This window comes from Choloepus didactylus, chromosome 2, assembly GCF_015220235.1.
Source record: "Choloepus didactylus isolate mChoDid1 chromosome 2, mChoDid1.pri, whole genome shotgun sequence".
Taxonomy (NCBI): domain Eukaryota; kingdom Metazoa; phylum Chordata; class Mammalia; order Pilosa; family Megalonychidae; genus Choloepus; species Choloepus didactylus.
Window position 1 is genome coordinate 80,688,717 of NC_051308.1, and position 22,795 is coordinate 80,711,511.

At 42.2% G+C, this 22,795-nt stretch overlaps 1 protein-coding gene across 7 annotated transcripts in view; it reads right to left on the minus strand.

Moving 5' to 3' along the window:
* The window catches only part of RGSL1 (regulator of G protein signaling like 1), a 107,709-nt gene that overhangs the window by 51,400 nt on the left and 33,514 nt on the right, over nt 1-22,795 (minus strand). For 5 of the 7 annotated variants that reach the window (XM_037825215.1, XM_037825220.1, XM_037825214.1 and 2 more), the window contains exons 3-9: nt 16,027-16,109; nt 12,755-12,829; nt 11,412-11,541; nt 9,687-9,791; nt 8,510-8,671; nt 6,411-7,387; nt 1,054-1,116 (exon numbers count right to left, since the gene is read on the minus strand). In XM_037825215.1, coding sequence (XP_037681143.1) covers nt 1,054-1,116; nt 6,411-7,387; nt 8,510-8,671; nt 9,687-9,791; nt 11,412-11,541; nt 12,755-12,829; nt 16,027-16,109 — 1,595 coding nt within the window. Of the gene's footprint in view, nt 1-1,053; nt 1,117-6,410; nt 7,388-8,509; nt 8,672-9,686; nt 9,792-10,592; nt 12,673-12,754; nt 12,830-16,026; nt 16,110-22,795 lie in introns of those variants that run through there. The other 2 variants (XM_037825219.1, XM_037825217.1) reach the window with 2 other exon arrangements.

The following is a 22,795-nucleotide window of genomic DNA, read 5'->3' on the forward strand; positions in this document are numbered from 1 at the left end:
CCTTTGTTATACCCAACCCCCTCTGTGCTGGCTTGAATCTATTATGTCCCCCAGAAGAGCCATGTTCATTTAATCCAATCTTTTGGGGGCAGACCTATTTGGGTGGGACCTTTTGAATAGGTTGTTTCCATGGAGATGTGACCCACTCAATTGTGAGTAGGACCTTTTGATTAGATTATTTCCATGGAGACGTGACCCAGCCCATTCAAGGTGGGTCTTAATTAGTTTACTGGAGTCCTTAAGAAGCTGAGAGAGAGAGAGCGAAAGAGAGAGAGAGAGAGAGAGAGAGAGAGAGCTCAGAGCTGAAACAGACCCAGATGCTTGGAGATGCAGATAGATAGACGCTTAGAGAGAAAATGCCCAGAGACATTTTGGAGACAGCTATTGAAACCAGAGCCAGGAAAGAAGCTAAGAGATGAAATCAAGAGTTTGCCCCAGAAAAGCTAAAAGAAGAGCCCCAGATGCTTAGAGAGAAACCCCCTGGGAGAAACAAGCAAGGATGCACAGGAGCTGAAAGAGAGAGAAGCTAAGACAGAAGCTCAGAGACATTTTTGAGAAAACCATGGAAATCAGAAGCTAACCCTGGGAGACGCCCAGCAGGCTCCTTCCACGTGCCTTCCTATGTGACAGAGGAGCCCTGGAAGCCACTAGCCTTTCTACAGTGAAGGTATCTTCTTGTTGATGACTTAATGTGGGCATTTCCATGGCCTTCGAAGTATAAATTTGCAACCTAATAAATCCCCTTTATAAAAGCCAATCCATCTCTGATATATTGCATCTTGGCAGCTTTAGCAAACCGGAACCCCCTCCCTTTTCTATTCTTTCTATTCAAACCCATTTTCTATAAGGGAGAAATTCCATAGGAATGTGACTTCAAAATCCACTCACACCCTTGAGTCCTTTCCTAATGTTCTTTGAACATTAGGAAGCACCATAACCCCCTGGTGAGTCCAGGAAAAATCAAACCTCAAAAAATGAGGTTTCTAATAGAGCAGTTATTTTCTTTCCTTCCCTCAACCTCATGATTCCTCCCCAACCCAAAGTCCTTCCTACTGTAAAAAGGAGAAACCAGTAGTCCTCTTCATCCAGGAATTGGTCATACCAGGAACTGAGCATCTGAAACCCAAACATGACACAAGCGTTATGAAGTGGGTGCTCCACTCGCTGCATCTCTCCAGTTTGTGTCACCTGGGAGCAGAACAGGCTATAGATTTTGGACTCTAATTTAGAGAGTCAATCAAACATCAAACATCAGCCAGGACAAACCAAGAGCCACTCCTTTCCCTCTCTGATTATGGCAGCCCACATAGCCTCTTGCTGTCTCAGAGAACAGTAATCAATATTTACTTGAGAAGAGATAAAACAAATAATTTACCAAAGGACAATTACTGGACATCTGCATAGTGCTTTGTTCTTTTCCAAAGCACTATCTCATGTAATCCTCCGAACAGCTCTGAAAGGCAAGATTCTCCTTTTGGGGTGTGTGTCCACTCTCATATCTCCCACTTGAAGACCTTATCCATTTGTGAAGAACATTTCATTACATTAAAACAAACAAAACAACCTATCAGTCTGTGCTGAGCTAGATTTATTCATCCATACTTTCACTTTCACTATTTGACAAGTATTTTCCAAGTGCCTCATATGTGCCAAAATGCTGGGAATATAGAGATCAATATACTATAAGCTTTGTTCTCAAGGAGCTGGCCTTCCAGCATGAAGAACGTCAACAAGCCGCATGCTATGGTGAAGATATGAACAAAGTTCTCTGAGAGCAGAGAGGAGGAAACATTTATCTCTACTTGGGCCAGGGAGATCCAGGAAGCATTCATAAAGGCAAAGAGATGTGAAGTAGAATTTGGACCTTGCAGGTTAAGTAGAAGCTTACCATAGGGAAATTGAGTAAAGGGCATTCCCGGCAGTGGGAAGAACTTACGCAAAGGCACAGAAATGGGAAAAGCATATTTGAGAACATCAAGTCCTCCAGTGTGGCTGAAATGTACTATTCTCACAGAGAGCATGGGGTATGGGGGAGTGGCAAGAGATAGGACTGGGAAGGTTAATTGGGACTATACGTAGGGGACTTAATGCCTTGCTAAGTAGTCTGGGCATTATTTTTCAGGCAATGAGTTGTAAACAATAATTTTTAAAGAATGTGAAATTGTAGCCACAAAGCACCTGCAGTCATGCTGCCAAAGGGGAAGTTTAAGGGCATGAGTCTTAGCTTCTTTCTCAGATCTCCTGAGTTCCTGGGGAACTAGAGTGATATATGTTCCTGAGAGAATTCAGCTCAATGACTGAATACTGGAATAATATAATGTAATACAATGGTACTAATAGATAACTCTAAATATATATAAAAAGAATAATAAATAAACATGTGTGAAATGAATACCCTACCAATATCTCTTTGATTTTAAAAAAGTTATGACTCTATCTAATGACTAATAAATAAATGAGCAAAGTTGATTTCTTAAGAAATAGTACTTAAAAGAGGATTTTCCATTACAGGAAATAATGACATATATAGCAAAATAATAGTAACAAATGAGTTAATAAACATAATAAAACACTATCTAAAAACCCTATAAGTGCTTTTCTTAGGATGCATTAAGGTTTTCTTCAGAACTGAGCTTGTGTGTCACTTGGTAAACCCCCTGTTTCCTCCTCAGAGCAGTGTGTGATGCAATAGACCAAGTGTCTGCACATGGTCTATTGCATCATAGATAGTAAATATTTTAGGGCCAGATAGTAAATAGTTTAGTCTTTGTGGGCCACATGGTCCCATTGCTAAACTCGGACACTACAGCATGAAAGCAGCCGTGGACAGTGCATAAGTAAATGGGTGTGGCTGTGCTCCAATAAAACTTTGTTTACAGACACTAAAATTTAAATTTCATATAATTTCTGTGTGTTACAAAATATTCTTCTTTTGATTTTTTCCAAGCTTTTAAAAAGCGTAAAATCATTCTTAGCTTGCTGGCCATGCAAATTCAGGCGGTGAGCTGGATTTGGCCTAAGGCTATAGCTTGCTGACCCTGCCATGAACTGAGCATGAATCAGCAGTGAGACCTCAGACCTCGGCCCATCCTCTGGACAATGACAGGGCAGGGTGAGGGGGCCCTCTGAGGTCCTGTCTTGTTCTAAAGTCTTATGGCTCTAATAAAGAGGACAAACATTTGTGTGCCTACTACCTGCCAGACACTGTACGTACAGTGTCTTTCTTTGAGTGAAGCATTGTAAGCCCCATTGGACTAGAGGTGCCCAGCAACTTTCTAGCTAAGATGAAATGATTTGAAAGTGGAGAAATTGGAATTCAAACTCAATTCTGCCTGCTCTTCTCACTAAACCTCAGTGTCCTTTGTACCTTAATCTCAGACTTTCTCTTTATCAAATTAGGGAAATTTAGTTTAATTTCTTGTTACCCTATTTAATTTTTTGCATATCGCCACCAGTTTCTATGGAACTCCTTCCTCCAGCTCCTCCTCTTGTCCCTCCCCTTCCCAGTTAGAACAAACAGCATATTTTTAGGCTGATGATCTGTCTTCAAGGTTCACACTCTCTTCTCTCTACTTATTTGCCCCTTACAATACAATGCCCTCAACATATCTAAAAACTTCCTAAATTCATAAATAGAATAGAAAAATATGATTTTTCTTCCAACCCTCATTTTACACGCAAGGACAAAGAAGCCTAGAGAAATTAAAAATATTTAGAATGTGAGTTTACTCAAGACCACAAAGCTAAGTGGTGACAGAGCCTGGACTTAAACCATTAGTTTTTCTCCAGTTCCATGCAGGCTCTGTTTCCATATCAGTGAGTCAGAAGTCAGAGGATAGACATTTTAGCTGGCATGCAGTCAGCACTCAACAAAGGCTTATTGAATAATTGGAGTATGGATGAACAGATGATAAAATCAGAGGTTTCACAGAGTCTTGGCACAAGCCCAAAAGAGGGGTCATTTCCAACTGGGAATGATGGACTTATGAATTCAACAAATGTCTAACAAGTCAGGCAGTGTTTTTGATGCTTGGGAGGCAGTAGAGACAAAATAGACAAAAGTCCCTACCCTCATAGGGAGAAAGAAAATAAACAAAATAAGTTTGCACACACACATGTATACATATTATGTATCTTTTAGAAATATACTATAAGCATACTGTATGTATATAATAGATGTATATTATATGCACACATGCCTATATGAACATCTAAAGATTATACACGTCTTTAGATAGATAGATAGATAGATAGATAGATAGATAGGTAGAGAGTTGAAAGAGATGGAGATGAGAGTGAAAAGTTCCCAGGAGAAAAACTAAATAGAGGTAGAGTTGAAATGCTTTATCAAGTGTCCATGGAAGGCCACACTGAGAAGGTGACTCTTGGGTAAAGACCTAGAAAGTGACACCTAGGAAGAGACCAAGCCATGCAGCTGGCTGCATGTCACACATCACAAGTGCAGCTTGGCTGAGATGGCCATGTGCCTGCCATGGCTGAGGAGTAGAGCACAAGGGGAGAGAAAGAGTAGACGAAGCCAGAGAGCAGAGAGGTAGAGTGTAGATCACATAGGACTTTGTCAGGCCTTTGTAGGGACTTTGAAACTTAATCTGAGACAAAACGGCATCTGTTTTCAAGGTCTTCACTCACTTTCTTTACCTATGTTCAAGTAAATTACAAGATCTGTGTTTTTACAGCATCCCTGTGGCTGGTGTGGACCCAAACCTGCAGGCGGGGCAAGGGCAGATGCACAGGCATCACTCTGGAGACCAACTGCAGTAACCCAGGAAAGGGAGAACAGGGCTTGGGCTGGAGCAGTTGTAACAGGGGAGGTGAGAAGTGGTAAGATTCTGGATATATTTTTAAGGTCAAGCCAACTTGATTCACTGACAGTGCAGACATGGGTGTGAGAGAAAGCGGTGAGTCAAGGATGATATCAAGATTTTTAGTCTGAGAAACTATGATAGAGGTCAATCTTATCCATATACAAATACCTCCAATGTTTTTGCTAAAGACAAACCATCAGGCAAAAAAGTTTTGCTGTAAGGATGTGCTGCAGGGGAAGCACAATCCTAGTCTGAGCCTCAATAAAGGGAGGGCTTTCATGAATTGAGAGTTGTGCAAAGGAAAGCTTTGGCTATGGATCCACTGGATTGGGGGCCGTGGCCCTAGGGCACTCTCTGGTCTGACACTACCCAGATGTGGTAATTTGATACTTGTGGTTGGTTAGAAATCATGCTGGACTTAGAGCCAAGAACTCCTGGGCTCTGGTCTTGCTTTATCCACTAACCATCTATGTGTCTTTGGAAGCACTCATTTACCCTTCCCAAGTCTCATTTTCCTCTCGCATAAAACAGAGGAACTATACTACCCTGCCTGCCTCTCAGAGGTGCTAACAGGCATAAAGAAGATGTGTGTGAATATGCTTTATGAAGTCTATGCTTTAAGATGCACTAAATACTTTGCTGCTTATGTCCATTCACCCTTCTAGATCTACTCTCTGCCCTTCTTCACCCTGCTGTGCCTTGGGAGATTGACCACATCAACAGACTCCCTTTCCTCTGGTTGGGTTCATCCCATGAGGAGGCCTGGGAGGAGGTGGGAAAGCCAGAGGAGAGTGAGGTTCGAATATCTATTCCCCCTGCTCCCTTCCTGCTAGGTCACTGGGGATTGGCAACATCTCTTTACCAAGATTACAGCTCCTGCCAAATGTCGCACTTCATAAGGCTCGTTCCCTTCTGGTTCTGTAGCAACTCCCTCCCTTTACTTTTCAGACTAAGAGTGAGAATGGTGCCCTCTCTTACTGGCCTGAGGATGTTGCACCATACCCTGTGGTTTCCCTGCATTCTGCCCATTTCCTTGATTCAGCCTCCATCTATTATCCAACTTAGCTCTGCCATTTGTTTTCTGCTAAGATCTTAAGGATACAATAGTCATGCCTCATTACTCAATGCTATGGGCCTCACTTCCCTTGAGTCTTTGTGATATTCCAGTGCTTTTCTCTAATGTTTTGGGATAAGAATAAATGACTCCAAATTGGCAATTTTCTTGCTGGCTAGTCAGGGAAAGAGAGACCCTGTATTTCAATACATGATGCTTAAACAGAGTTTTCAAAGCTTCCCTTGAGAGAGCACTCTGAGGCTCATGGTTTTGGGAGACTCCATGTAAGGAAGAAGTGAAGAAGGAATAGAAGGTGGATATTGACCACCTCTCCCCCTTCCCTAGGTTATTCTACTTTGGAGTTTTAGTTGGTTTTTGGGACTATGCATGACTTGCTCCTAAGGATCAACCAACCCTTCAATTTGTGAAGGGTTGTGTGGGTGATTACACAGTTAACTTAGCTAGTATAGGAGCAGGCAGGATTGATCTAATCTTCAAGATACTAACCATTTCCGGGAGGTCTGGCCTACCTTGCAGATCTCCTTCTGGGCTTTGGGAATCCAGGGGTTCACATCCCCAGAAGGCAGCGTCTCCTTCAGGCCCTGAATGGTTTGGGATTTGAGTGGTAGGCATGGGCCAATCTGTTCATTTAGGTAGAGCTCACAGATTCTGTTGCCCAATATGTGCCGAAAGATGGCATTCCCATTCTTCCTGTTTCTCATCAGGACACTGAGGAAATAGTGCAGATCCTGCCAGAGGTCCAGGAGTCGGGTCTCTACTTGCAAATTCTGCTTTTTCATGTAGTTATGGAAAGGATTTCCTGCATAGATGTCAGCACATAAGGCCCAGTGGGTGTACCCCAAAGAGAGGCTTTGTTTGATTGCCTTTTTGAGTGTCATCTGGGAAGAGTGACTGATGATGGGGGTTCTCAGGTGGCTAGAGAACTTCGGCTCAAAGAGGCCCTCCATGTGGAAGTGGCTCTTGGCTTTCTTCTTCATGCTGGACCTCTTGGCACACAGAAAATTCTTTTCCAGGGTACTGAATATTCTTTCCTTTGTACAGGCCACTTTCAGGGAAAGCAGTTGTTTAATCACCTTCTCCTGAGGACACAGCTCCTGTGGGGACAATGTGGTGGTGTCTGGCTTGGAGTGAATGGATGGCTGTTCCATTTCAAGAGACCAAGAGTCACAATCTATCAACTGCCACAGCTTCCTCTTGCTCTTCCTGCTTGAGTACCATTTCTGGGGGTGGTGGCTCTTCCTGATGCTCATGTTCAGAGGAAGCCCTCCTAGGTGGGTGTAGCAAATACTGCACAGGCGAGTCTCATACTCCTGCAACAGACCCTTGCACGATTCCTCCTTGGCCATGCTCATCTTGGCATGGATGTAAAAGTTGGGAAGCCAGTAGCTCTGGAGTTTGAACAGAGCCACTTTCTGCATGTGGCTCAGAATCTCTCTCCTGGTGGTTAACTGGTTTGGATGCCAGATGGAGAGATTCAGGAGGGCCTCTGAAAACAAAATGGAGAGATGAAGGGTGACAATGATGTGATGTGGTGATGGTGATGATATTAGAGTGGTTTCTGGATTTTTCCAAATGTTTTTGTGTATGACATTTTATTAGTTCTTCACTCAATCGTGGGGTGTGAAAAGTCAAACATATCACTGACACCTGTTAAGGGTTTGTTCAGTAAACACTAGCCACTTTCTCTGGTTACCTTCCTTCTTCCCCATAGAAATAAATCATTTTATGGACAACCTGGGGGTTGTCCTTTTTGTTTGTTTGTTTGTTTGTTTGTTTAGGTTATTGGATGCTATTGTAACCAAAAAAAAAAAAAAAAAAAAAAAAAAACAGAAAAAAAAAAAAAGAAAAAACACAAGGAAAAAATGTTTAAAGAACAACAGAAAAGTCCCTCTGAATGGGATTCCTCATGGCCAGATCTGACTGGAGGAGGGACTTTGGACTGGTGAATTTGAAGGAGTCCTTAGGCGCCCTGAACGAACTCAATGTCATCAATTCACAAAGACCCATAGGAATAGAGAGGAGTGTGACTAATTCTAAACAGCAGATCTTCTGGAATACATTTGTATTTGGATTAGGAATGTATCCTCAATTAATAAATTTAAATTTGGATGAATCTGATGTTCTAGAGCAGGGGTTGGAACGTTTTATGGAAGGACCAGAAAGTAAATATTTTAAATTTTGTGGGTCACATACAGTTTCTGTTACATAGTCGTTGTCTTCTGTTTTTTTTTTTAACCCTTAAAAATGTAAAAACCATTCTTAACTTGCAGGCCTCATGGACTACATTTGGCCCATGGGCTTTAGTTCTAGAGAAACACAATTAAAAAAAAAAAAATGAAACAGCCATGCAGACACATGTTATCCTATTCCTATCCCAATTCCTCTTCACTCCTCCCAGCCAACTTGCACTGACAGGAAATAACTCATGAGGGAGCAAAGAATATGCCTAAATGTAGCTTGTCTCTCTCAAACCTTCCCTGGTAGGGGTTGGGATTCCCACTGACTTCTCTGATAAACAGGAAATGGAAAAGGGAGCAAGTCTGCAAAGCAAGAGAATGAAGGTTATCAGATGCTAGATTTCATTTCAAATATGCATTATAGTTCTTACTGATATCCGTGTTGCAGAGAGTCACCACCTTGGAACCCTCCTGCAGATGGGTGGCCTTCAGCACAAGCAGGAGGGACAGGTAGTGGTCTTGCCATTCCAGGTCCATCTCATCTATGCTCAGGATCTTCTCAGCAAGGATCCAGAAATCTACCAGCTCTTCACCTACAGATCAGACAGGGAAGGCACAGAGCTACACCCTAATCTTACCCTTTGGTGGTTGCATCTGGGTGGAGCAACAGATGTCCTCCACTAGCTTGCTCCCTTCTTTCAGACATCACCACTATTCACTCCTTGGGCTTAAAACCTCATCTCCAGAGAAGTCCTAATGTGTGTGCGTGTGTGGGGGAAGAGGGGGCTTGCGGGTGCAGGGAGAGAACAGGGCAGGGACTTAAAGGATGGAGATCCTTTGTGAATGTTTTAATTAGGATGTTGCCACTTTAGGGCAAACTGCAAGACTCTGAGATGCATCATGAGATATTTGAGTTTTGCCCAAAAAATAAGGATCAGGGAGAAAAGCTATGACCTAGATCATGGGCCTGGAGCCGCCTGCAGAAGCACACTGGTGCCAAAAGGTGTCAAAGACTACATTCCCTGTTTCTCAACTTTGCCAGGGCTAAACTCGGAGTGACAAACTGAAAGATACAGTCTGTCCAGTTCTTCCTTATCTGCTCCCTGGAGACACAGGATTCCACCTTTAAACTACAGCTTCTCCCTGGACTGAAGCTGAAAGGTGCTGAACCGTAGTGGCTGCCAGCCTTCCAGCAACTACTGGATCCAACAGAACAGGAAGTAGAAGGTTGCCAGCCATTGTTTCCCAACACTTTCACTATAGAGATTTACTTTTTGTTCTGTTCCTTGTCTGACTCCCTCTCCCAGAAGCAGTTCTCTGAAGCACGACCTTGCCGCTCTTGTTCGCCTCTGTATCCCCAGCTACCAGCATGGTGCCTGCCACATAGCGGTACTCAATAAATACTGTTAAATAAATGAATGAAAGGAACTCTGCTTTTACTCCAACCTGCACTATGGACTTCAGTTTTCAAAGATTTTTATCCAATCTACATTATTTAGCATTTAAGAATATTTACCACAAACATACCTAACTGCCAATCAGGGTTCTGGGGATCCTGGAGACTGTTAAGGACTTGCAGAGGCCTCAGGAACAACTCTGAGAACCCACCTGCACTGCCCTTGAGGAAGGAGCAGAAGCGCCACATCCCTCTGACTCCGCCAATGCATTTCTGGAGTAGCCACTGGTCTGCCTTTCTCCATCTTATCATCTTGGCTGCCAGGAAAAGTCCACAGTAAGAGGGCAAGAATGAACTCTTCTCCCAGCCCCTCTCTCAGCCTTGCACACAGCCAGACCCCTACTCGCTCAGTGTGAGTGAGGAGAAATGGTGGCTCCTTAGAGGAGCTGACTGTGTGGTGCTTTTGAAGCAGGGCACTAAGACATCCCCTCTGCCATGACGCCAGGTGGCATGTGAGGGACCCCAAAGTGTGTGTACAATCCTCAGCCCCAAAACATCGTCCAGCCAAGGCCTCTCCCTTCTATGCACTCTACTGGCAGCGATTTGGCCCTTAGTTTGCATTTTAATCCAACTTTCCTAACACAGATGTTGAAGGAGGGGGTTCATATAGGGACTGATTTGTTACAACATTTTACTCGATGGATGTTTCTGAATCTTAACTTTGCTTGGTATAGAGCATACTTAATTTCCTTTGGCTGATAGTCAGGCTAGCAATTCAACCCTGGTTGGGAATTTTATTCATCCTTTCTTTCGACAAATATTTATTCCATGCCTACTAAGTGCCAGTTAGTACTCTAGATGCTTGGGACACATCAGGAAACATCCCTGTCCTCAATAAGCTTACATTCCAATAAAGGAAACAGACAATAAGCAATGAGTATAATAAATAAGTATATTATCTACTAAGTTTGAAGTGCTACAGAGAAAAAAAAAAACAACAAAGTACAGCAAGGAAGAGGAGATTGGGAGTTTCGGGGGCAGGGTTGGATGGGTGGGTAGGATATAGCATTAAATAGGGTCATCAGGGTAGGCTTCATTGAGAAGGTAAAAATTTGTACCAAGATTTGAGAAGATGAGAGAGGGAGCCAAGTAGATCCAGGAGGGAACTGCTGGTGCAAACTCCTGAGGAGGAAGAGTGTCCAGCATTATTTGAGGAACCACAAGGAGCCCAAGGTGGCTGGATAGAGTGAACCAGGAAGAGAGCGGGAGATGAGATTGGAGACGAAATGGGGGCTAGGTCTCTAGAATCTCATATGCCATTGGAGGGGGTTTGAATTGGTGAGGTGCCACTATAGAGAAAACTGCAATTCTGAGATCGATCATAAAACATGTGAGTTTTGTCTGAAAAAATGAAGATCAGGAGAAAAATGATTTCCTAAATCATGAACCATTGGTGGGGGTTGAGACGGTGATGAGAGGAGTGATACTATACGACTTACATTTAAAAGGCTCACTCTGGCTGCTGTGAGCAGGAGGATAAGAGTAGAAGGAAGGAGAGTAAGAGATGAATGCAGTACTCAAGTGAGAAATGATGGTGGCTGAGATGAGAATGGTGGCAGTGAGATTTGTTTGGTTCTGGATATATTTTAGGCAATGTTACTGTGTTCTGTGGCCACCAATAATTCCCTCATTTCTGGCTGCAGAGAGACAAATAGCCCAGCCCATCGAACTCCTGCTTATTACTCTAGATACCAATTTTCAGCCTAGGATTCCACCCACTGCCATAACATGAGATGGGTCACCCGCATGTTTAAAGCTACAAAGACAGCTAGAATTTGTACCTTAATGTAGGACTGACAGTACAGGGATTTTGCAGTCTGGATTCCCATGTTTTTACACATACATGTGCACACACACAGTCATACACACATGCTTACCTCCTTCCGGGGAATTAATGAAACTGATGAGTTCCTGGCAGAGAATGTACTGGAAACATAAGTTGGTCTTACAAAAAAAAGGTAACCTGTATTTTTCCAACCAGGTCAATAATCCTTTGTACTTGGCAAGCTACAGTTCAACAACACAGGAATTGAAAAAAGAAGTGAAATGTTAAGAAATGCAGCTTAGCAAGAGGCAATTAATAAGCTCACACAGCATTTGGCCTGGAGGAGAGGGAGTTTTGAAAAATAAAATCTGTGGGGAGAGGCAACTTGGACTGGGGCTCCCAGAGAAGTGAATGGATTAGCTGGAAAGGAAAGTCTTGGTCTTTCATAAAAAAATTCTTCCTTACTCCTGGGTGAGGTTGTTTAAAAGATGATCTGATACCTGCTTGACAGAGGAGAAGCAGAAGAGATTTGTGTCTGTGTTGTCGGGTCGTAACTATTCAACCTGCTTCTTTGTAAACATACTTATAATTCCACACAAGGCCCCAATATAAACTGCAAAAATTGTAAAAAGCACACCAAGAGTCACACATGACATTATTTAGAGTACAGCATGGATCCCCGAGGACTCGAGCTACCAGAGAAGGGAGGAAAAAAATTAAAATTTTAAGTTTCAGGGTTCTCCTAGGGAAACCAAATATGATAATCAGAGTGGGATGTCTTTCTCAGCCTTTCAGATCCTGGGGAATCTGAAAGTGGAGCTTAGAGTCATCTTTCTAGTCTCACCTGTCACCAGGAGGGCATATGGAAGACATTGGTAGGTCTAAGTTCTACATAGTGGAAAGGGAACAGGAAGGGGTAAAAGGGAGAGAAGAAAGACAATAGACAAGGAAAAGGAAAAGGTGAAAAGAGAAGATATGATTGGGAGAAAGATGTGTTCTGGAGGAGAATGATTGAGTAGCCATTAAGAATTGTAGAACTTGATCTTATAATACAAATGATAGACACATGGCACAAGGGCTACCACTTCCTGTCCCACGCTCATGGAAAGACGCCAATCAATTCCCAGACTCTTGCTTGCCGAACTTTATGTGCCCTCAAAGTCCTTCCCAACACAGTCCTTCAAACATACTACTCAATAATCAGAATGGGCATGAGAGATGAATCCCATGTGCTAACTATGGGCTAAAATGTAAAAAAAAGAATTCACCAGCAATTCAAGAATTAAAAGCATTAAAAAGAGAAATGTCTATATGGCTTGATGCTATTTGTTTTGCTCACCTGCTTTACAGTTTCTTCCAGTCTGTTGGGCCCTCTCGCCTTTCCCATCTACACTTCAACTTTCAGCTCCCACTTCCCTCATCCCAAACCCCCAATCATTCAAAAATCTTACTCACCAAGTCGTATGGTATTTCTGGCCACAAGCTCCACTGTGAATTTTCAACAGTGTAAAATGGTACCTGACCAAACACCTGTAAAAGAAAGCTAAGCAACAGCCAAGGGGGTAGTGCTTCTCTTCACATGCCCAGCACGATCCATCGGCAGCCACAGGGTAAGACAGCTTCCATTGCTTTCCTATTCAAGGGGTGTGAGTTTTTTAATTTATTCCACTGAATCAGCTTGTCTTGCATAGAAACACCCCAAACAGACAAATTACAGGATACATTTATCTTTTGACTCCTCCAAGACCCCAATCTGGGAGCTAACTTGCCTTGTGCAAAGGCCCAAGCTCATGGTATTAAAATCATCTGGCTTTGTGCTTTGCTTTATTCACTTTCTCCATGGTCTTGGAGAGTTGAAGCAAGGATCTAAAACTTTTTCATAATGATTGGATTTGGATTTACATAAACTCCTAAGCTGGAAAAAGTAGAAAGGATGGAGGATATGAGAATCAGGGGTACAAGTCACTTAGGGGAGCAAAATTGATGGGCAATTCCTGGCTACTGTCCTCTTTTGTCCTGCCTAGGCCACCAGCTTTGAGACTGATGGGAAAAGCCTTCTAGGTTTATAAGTATCTGAGCTTAGCAGTCTCACTGTGGGCTCTGAAATGCCTCCAAGAGTCCCAGAAGTGTTGGTGATAAACTAGAAGGGCTCCTAATTGTAGTTAGGAGCACATCATGTCAGCCTGGCCATCTTCCTGAGACTGACAGCCCCAAACATTAGTCTATGTTGCCTGCCTTTTACAAAGAGAAGTATATGAAGGAGACTCAGTCCTTAGTGATCCTTCCCTGCTCCGCACTCGGTATTTGCACACCATGCTCTGCCAGGTGTATTAAGTAATGGTAGTTAGGGGGTATGTTAAGGTTATGTGGTAGACTGTGAGGTCATGAGATTATCCAAGACAGTTGCACCATAGCGGACAGAGGCAAGGCGGAGCACTGAAGATCTGGTCAGCTCCCAGGGCTGCCCCAGCTTCACTGTGTCATTTTAGTCTAGCCATTCGGCTTCGGTGGTAAAAAGACAATCTACAAAAAGCGAATTCCACTGAATTCCCATTTTTGAGATGATCACCCATCTCACAGGATAATAGTGGGAATTCAATGGGAATTAAATTGCAGCAGTTTGGAAATTGATAGCAGTATGCAATATGAAATACTACTTTCTCTCTAAATAGAACACAGCTGCCTAAATGGCGGAGATTTTCTTATACTCTGACTTGAAGTCTACCTTCCCACATCACTTTCCCTATTTCTAGAACATTATTGTGAACTCAAATTGTGTTGGTGAATTGACTAGAATGTCTTACAATTACTTCTGAAACCTTTTATTAAGGAAGTGGCGGAGGGGTCAGTATGAGTAAGGACTACCCCAGAGAGCTGTTACTCCTCTGAGCAGTCCCTCCCTCTGTTCCTTCCTCTCTCCCTCCTTCTGTCCCTTCTTTTTTTTAAAATCTTGTTGGCTGGCACCACCATCCACCCAAGCACCCAAGCCTATAGCCCTCAACTCTTTCCTCCCTTTCGGTCACTACCTCTTCCCACCTTCAAATAGTGACAAAGTCCTAACTACTCTGGTAAAAATCTTGATTTGTCTCATCCTCTTCATCCTTTTCCCTTTACACCCTCATCATCTCTCACCTTGACTCCTGACTACTGAAACCATCTCCCATGTGGCCTTCCTGCCCCATGGAGTCCTGACATCTCAACTCATTTGCCAAACCTCTGCAGAAATAATCTTTCTCAAATGAAAATCCAATCGTTACTCCTTGACTTAAAATGACTCCTTATCACCTACAGGAGGATGCTCCCTGGTTTTGCCTGCCTAGGCAGCCTTATTTTTTGCCGTGTCTCCCTCTTGCAGCATTTTCTTCAGCCCAAGTTACCTAGAGCTTTCCTGAAAGTGTCACAGGATCGCATTCCTGGAAACTTTCTCTGTTCTGTCTGTGAGGCCTTGACGTCTCTTGTTGCCCCAAGCTTTCCTCTTACTGCTTCACCCACCCTCCCCTTCCCCACCTCCAGCTGATTGTGAAACACCCTCTTCCTCCAGGCCTGGGCTCATGTCACCTCTTTAATGAAGCCCTCCCTGCCTCTTCCAATTAGGAGTGCTCTCTCCTTACATGTATTTGTATTCCCACAGCCTTCTAGAGACTTCTATAGTTTCACCCACAACCCTTTGGGCACTCAGCGTAAATGCCTGTCTTTTGCATTAAACCAGGAATTCTTTGAGGACAGGGATGGTATCGTTAATATCTGCATCACCAGTCTGAAGCACACTGTCTGACACAGAGCAACCACCTGGTAAGTGTTGGTGGGATCATAATGGTCTGGCATCAGTAAAGGGACTGAAAGCAAGTAGCAGAGTGTGTTTACCCACCTGTCTGAAATCTCAGCTTTTCATAGATGGCATTCCCACAGGAAAGGGCACACTTAGATAAGACACAATTTATAAGGCACCAGCTTTAAAATGTAACCAAAGATTTAAATCAGAAAAGATGCAGGGTTAGCCTCGGTTTGGGTTTAAGAATATTTTGACATCTGAGATTTGTGTTAGTTGCATAGATTCAACAATTCAACCATTGCCATGTGCCAGGCATCCAGTGAGGGGAGCAGGGTGGATAATCCATGGTTCTTGTCCTGCAGGAATTCACCATCCTGCAGTCAAGTGGGGGAGACATCACAGTGTGCATGCACACACATGGACACACACACATACACATATTTACATATACACACATCCCCAAGAAAGAGGCAAAGTGCCAAGGGGCACAGAGGCAGGAAGAAATAAATTCTAATTGGGAGAACCTACAGATTCATTAAGGAGAATAGGACTTAAGTAGAGATGTGAAGAATGGTAACAGTTTGGTAGAAGGAACTATGAAGGCATTAAAGGCAAAGAAAACAGCCTGAGGAGAGGGGCAGAGGTGTGGGAATGCCAGGCATGCTCGGTGGGTAGAGCTACTGTTGCTAAAATACTGGATACCAGCAGAGAGTGAGACAGAGGCAAAAGTCATTAAGGAGGCTGAGATCTGCGGTTTGATTACATCAATGAGGGGAAGCTCCGGGAGGTTTTAGCGGAGGTTCTGGCTCATATTTATTTGCTCAAATTGGTTGAAATCATTTTTATTGGGTAAAAAACTTGGTAAAAATAATAATAATAAATTGGCATTCAGCTCAAGGAGATTCGCTATTCAGGTGTTGGTGAAACATTTGGATTTAAGTCTGAGAATGCTTACCGGGAGAGAAAGAAATGTGTTGAAAAAATCTGCAAAGATTTCATCCTCTAGCAGAATTATAAGATTTGTAGAAGCGATTATCTCTATATGGGGAGAAAAAGAAAACAAAAAAACCCTCATGAACCAGGACTGCATTCACTATGAGAAAATGAAGGTATTCAATAAATCATTTCATATGGCCAAATCTTGGCATGGTGATGGCCTTTAGGGACATCTAGCTCAATTTCTGCCCTTCTCTAGGACTCTTCTCACAATCTCACTCTTTTTAAACACTTCTAGTCATGGGGAGTTCACCACCTTACAGAGCTACCCATTCCATTTATGAAGAGATAAAATGGTTAGATTTTTCCTACTGTGAATGGCATCCCTTTACCTTCTTACTTGTAATTCTGCACTCTGCACTTTGACAGGATGCATCTAAGCCCTTTTAAATGGGACAGTGCTTCCAATATTTATAAAGCCATCATGACTTTCTTCTGCTTCCTTCCAACCCCTCTCCGCTAGTCAACCATTCCTTCCATGGCCTCATTTCTATTCTGTTCCTCTCTTGGCCGCTGGAGAGGAACCCGCAGCTGAAGCCCTGTGAGTGCTTTCCAGGGTGGAACATAATAGAGCAATTGCCTATATGGCATGTTACATCAGTGTTGCATGAAACGGGATTAGCCATGGGAGCTTTCATGTTAACCTGTTAATTCCACTATCCTTTATTTATGTAGTCGTTTGTCAAAAACCAAGGACATGACTTTACATTTATTTCAGTTAAATTTCAATTTGTTGGTTAGGGCCCAGCATCACAGCCTGACAGCAGCTTTTGTGAATATTGATTTGGTCATGCAGCATGTTCACTATTCCTCTCTTGTTTGCTCATTGTGCCACCCAAGTTTGTCCACGGGGAAAAATGTTGAATGACCTAAAGCCAAGCATAAGTTTACTCTCTCTCTAATCCATTGTCTTTGCTCTTTAGAGCACTATGTTCAACTAGTGAATAACAACTAATTGTTTCATCAGTGACCCAGTATTTCCCCATCATATCAAATTTGTAATGAAAGACTACAAAATGAGCATCCTAACCGATCTTCCAGTCATGTTAAGCTCTGGTGAGAACAGTAAGTGCCACTCGCAATCCCTAGAGTACAGTTATAATAACACAAACATAACTAAACAACTCCCCTCATCACTTTTCCTGATGACACTGGGGGTGATTTATGGAAATATAAATAGAGACCCAGAAAATCAAGGGCTATTGTGAATAACAGAGCTGATGTCAGTTCTTTTCCTCTGTTCCACAGATAACGTTTTTCCTGGTGTCTAGTGTTGCAAATTTTCATGCATTTTTCCTGTTTCCCTCCTCAGCCCTTTTCTCTTCTTTTCTGAGCATTCCCTGATTTATGTAATGTATAGACACATGGCTGACTCCAAAATCTGTCTTTTCAGTCCAGACATCTCTCCTTGGCTCTAGTTCTAAGTGTCTGATGAGCTATGGGACATTTCTACATGGAAATCCATCAGGCACTTTCATCTCAACATGTCCAAAACTGATCTTATCATTTTGCCTCTCAGCCTGCTCTTTTTCACGTATTCCCAATCTCAATTAATGCAAACACCACCCATCCAATCGTCTGAACCAGAAACTTGAGAATTGACTTTGATTCCTCCTTCCCCCATCACATGCAGTGAAGGACTATGTTGTGCATTTCTCCTTCTATATATCTCTGGAATCTGTCTTCTCTTCTTCATCCATAAACTTACTCTCTTATTCTAGGCCCTTTTCATCTCTTACCTAGACTATTGCATCAGTTTCTTAAACAGTCTCTTTATTTCCAGTGTCTTTCATTGCCAAACACCCTCAATCTGCTGACACTGTTATTGTTAAAACCCTTCAAAAACTCCCTGATGTCCTACAAGATAAAGTACAGTTTCCTCAGTACAGCATATGAGGCCCCACCCAATCTGGCTTTTGGGTTGCCTCATCTCCTGCCACTCTACTCCACCCCCTTGCTGCCTCTTCTTTACCAGCCAAATTGAGGCATTGCTATTTCCTGCACTTGCTATGGACCCTCACTTCAAACTGCCATGTCTTTGTTCCCACCTGAACCCCATTACCTGAAATGCCCTCCCCAATCGCAGTCTGCTTCACAAATTACTAGTCAACCATAGTGAACTAGTTCACATATAATATTCTTGATGAAGCACCCCACAATGGTAGAATTGGTCACTATCTCCTCAGGATCACGTATATCTTCTGTTACTAAAATTAACAAAACATGTTGTTTTTATCCATTAATGTATCTGTCTTTATCACTAGACTGAGCTCTGTGAGAAGAGGGATGCTCTCTTTTCATCTTTCCCTAGGCACTAATAGTGTTTGCGCAATGTCTGAGTTCTGTAAATGTTGAATGCATTGTTCTTTCAATGAATTATTATTTCAAAAGACTTATCTTCAATCATTTTTTGTCATTCCTAGAGCCTAGCATGGATTTGTTGAATGGGTACATTATCTGTGACTGTCTGAGTGCAGGCAAATGGAGTTTGGTAGGAATTTCCCAATTGATTCTGTTTTCCATAGCCACCCATCCTGCTGGAGACAAGGGGCTTGCCTGTGGTAGGCCTTGCCATTGACAAGCCAATCTTGATAAGCTCTGATGTTCCTTGAAGGGACCACATCCTTCCCTCCCCCATCCTACCATTTCTTCACTACTGATTTTCCATTCTCACCTGTTCTGCCTTCAAACTTCCTAATAATCTGGGAAGGCTTTTAGCACTCATTATACACAACAATAATATTGACTTGAGAACAAAAGAAATCACTGGATAACCCCAAACCTCCTCTTGGCCTTCTCCCTGGAGAAAATAAGGCATACACTGTACTGATTGCATTTCATTTCCTCCCTCCTGCCTAAGCTGTCTTATGAATGCAGCTCTGTTCTATCCCCAAAGATACGGTGGCAGAAGGCAGAAGGACAGGCAAGAAGGAAAGAGAAGGAAAACAAAGGACTTGAATAACATAAAAGCCACATATGGTGCCCTGAGGAACTCAGGCCTGTTAATGATTGGGAAAGTGGGTCATTGGCCTTGTTTGCGGGGCCCCCGGACTTGAAGACACCACTCTTTCAGGGACTCACCAGCGTTGCTCATGTTGCCATGCTCTTCCTGCCACTCTGATTGGTTAGGAGCAGAATCAGCCCCCAGTCAACAGAACTCTGCCACTTTTGAATGCACAATGACACCTCCTCCAAGAGGTTCCAGGTTCCGTCAGGAACTTATTTCTGTTGTAGCCCTCAGTCTTTATTATACCTGATCTCCGATAACCCCTCGAACTCACCAGACTCTTCCTGTACTTAAGGCTTTGGTCTGTACTATTTTGTGTGCATTGACAGGTTCTTTATAACTGCTGTCTGAGATCCTGTGTTTAAGTTCTGTGTCTTTAATTTAATGGTATGCTTCAGGGGAGCAGGGATTTATTTCTAATGTGCCCCTTTGATCTAATACCCTTTTGAAATTTAGAAGGTGCTCAATGAATGTCTAACAACTTGATTTGTCTCTTGGATAAGGTGGAAAACTCTATCAAATTTCCAGGTTTTCCTTTCCATCCCTTCTCCTTCCCAAAGAATTTCACTCTGGTTGGCTGTGGGCTACTTTATTATCCACTGACTTTGAGGAGAGATGGAACATCAGCTGAATACCTTCCATGAGATGTAAGCTAAACTGGATGTTTTGTATTTTGTTCTCATTCAATCCCACAGCCCTATAAAACAGAGATTATTATCACCTCCTTCTCACTGAATGTTAGTAAGTGCCGACCTGAGATTTGGCCCTGGCCTCTTTGATTCAAAACCCATGTTTTTTCCAAATATGTCAGTGTTTCCAATATGCCAGTAAATGAAATCTCCTTTTCACCTGAAAAATGCAGTTTAACAGACTTAAAAATAACTACCTTAGACCTCCTCATAATGATCTATTTCTCTGTGTAACTCCTCCCACCGCTTTTTGTTTTTATCCTTATATGCGTAATCAGACTTTCCCACTTATAAGTGAAGAGATTAACTATGTATAAAGGAACTACTTGGGGAGAAGGTACCTCACATATCTAAGAATATTACTACAAGATCGAAACAGAGATGTGTAAGATTTTCATCAATCGTAGCATACAAAAGAACTATAGATTTTCCCTAGTTCTGACCACAAATTTTCTACTCCTGATCATTCCACCATTCATCTATAATAATCAATCTGAAATAATCACTTTAGAAAAGACAGAAGTGAGCAAGAGGCAATATGGGAAGGAAGTTATATTTTTCTTTCGCTTTAATTTTTCTTAAGATGGTATGTTGTTTCTCAGCTGTAAGCTGGGCCAGGCCTGTTTATGATTGCCCTCATGATCAGCTCAAAGAGAAGAACAGAAACTTGTTTATACACATAGAGATGAAAAATAACTGCAACTAACAAGAAAGGAGAAGAGTCTTTTAGAATATTCCCAACTCATCAAAGTCTAAAACATTTGTTTATAAGTTGGAAATTTTGAACTCAGCACGTGTTTGCTCATAGAGAACAGCGTGTGGTAAGACAAACATTCAGAGTATTTGAAAATGGAAATCCAACTTCTGTTCCTCATGCTTTATTGCCCAAAAAGACTTTAAAGATTAAGCTCTTCTTCATTTCAAGGACAGAAATCATTTTTGATTAATGCAGGTTTGGGGTCTGATTTTCTACTTTGAGCCATCCTTCCTTCAGTGTTCTGGGATACCTGTAAATAAGCCCAAGGAAAGGGGTCCTGGACACTTCGTGGGTCAGGAGCAAGTGTGTTTAATAAGGACACTTATTATCGCTTTGTTTTGGTTGGTCAGTCTCTGAGTAACTTTCCTATTTTGGGTAAAAAATTATTGTGTGAGTCTCGGAGGGAATGTCTCCCACTACGGATGCCAGAGGAGGGGCACAGACAGTCTCATGCCCTGCCCCGGGAGCAAGGACAAGGACAAGACTCAGCAAATCAGAACAGCCACCCAGAACTGTTCATCTTGAAGGGGTGACCCAAAGATGCAGGGGCAATTAGAGACTATGCATGGTGGTGCTGGTGGTGACACATGTTCATTGGCAGTGGTGCCAGCAGTAGTGGCACAAGTGCCCATGGAGATGGCCAGAAATGCTGGGAGAAGATGCTGTCACTGAAAATGGTCTTTCTGATTTCAATGGGAGTTGGTGTTAACCCTCAAAGGCAAAGTGTGTGGTTACCATCATAGGCAGCTATGCAAGAGTGAATATCAGAATGACCCAACCAACAGATTCTTTATGGTGGCTGTTGATCATTGGGTCCTGGACTGAAATGTTTCAGCATTTCTCTAATAAAAAATTAAATAAATTTTAAAAAATTATATTAAAGAAAATGTGTGGGTAGCCTACTAAAATTCTACTTGAGAATATAAGCTCCATCAGGGCAAGGATTTTTGACTCTTCTCTTCAGTGATTATCTCAAACATCTAAAACCATTTCTATCACTTGGAAGTGATCAATAGATAGTTGTTGAGTGAATGAATTAATAAGGGGAGACCTAAAATGAGGCATTTTACAGAGAATCAGTTTCCTCATCCAATTTTCAAAACCAAGTCAGACCTAGAAGCTCTTAAGCACAAAGAAAGCATTTTACCTTTTAGGAAGAACCTTGCAATATTTTTGCAAGTATTTGCTGTGAATCTTCTTCCTAGTCTTTCCCAAATGGACCTGCTACCATTTCCAGGCAAGTTAATTGTACTCCGGGGAAAAGGAGATGTCCCAAGTTTGGGAAATCTATTAGACTCTGGTTCTGAGCCCATATACGGCTAGTAAGTATCAGAGCTAAGATGTGAATTCAGGACTAATTAAAAAACTAATATTTCCTATATTTGTCTGATGATAATAATCATCTGGGACACTTGTAAGATACACAGACTCCTGACTGTGTGTTACACTGTCTAATGAGTGAGACAACTGACAATTGATTGAAGAAATATGGTAGGTTAAAAACCCATCTTGGCATTCACAAAAACACCAAGCAGTAAAGAAAGGATCTCTCCTCACTGAAATCACTTTTAAAAACAGTATCTGGCCTGTATATATAGTAAAGCAAGTATAATACTTCTCAAATGTAGGTGATGTTTCATTGGCAATTCATTATTAACAACAATCCTTGCAACTTCTAAAAGTCCCTTCTTTCAGGGAACAATAAGGTTTTTTGGACATTGTATAAGCTTCCCAACAATCCTGGGACTCTTAAATTCTTTTAACCCTCTCTTGGGTTAACATGAAAAACTCTTTTCTCAGTCACTTTTGGTTAAATTATTAAGGTTTCTAGGGATGATGATCTTTTTATCAATATTCTTTTCCTGTCAAGAGGACAAGAGAAATGGAAGAGTTGTGAAATGAGAAAATCTCGTACCAGACAGTCCTCAGCAACTTCAGGGTGAGGAAGGGAATGCAAGCCTCTTGGAGATTGATGTTTTGAATGAACAGAATATCAAGGAGATATTACCAGAGTAACAGTTTACAAAACCCTTGGGAGCTGAGTTTAGCAATTCAAAAGTTACTCTAGGGTGAGAGAGGCTAGAGTGATGGGCAGAGGGACAAAAATCACACACTTAGAGCTTATTAAACAAATGGAAAGTTGGATGGCAAGAAACTGAAGGAGCTGCCACCTTTCCAATCTGTTCTTTCAAACTGGCATCTTGTTTTAATCATAGAAAAGTAAATCATAATCATACTTGAATGAACTCGGCTGAAAGGAAATGACATAGTAGAG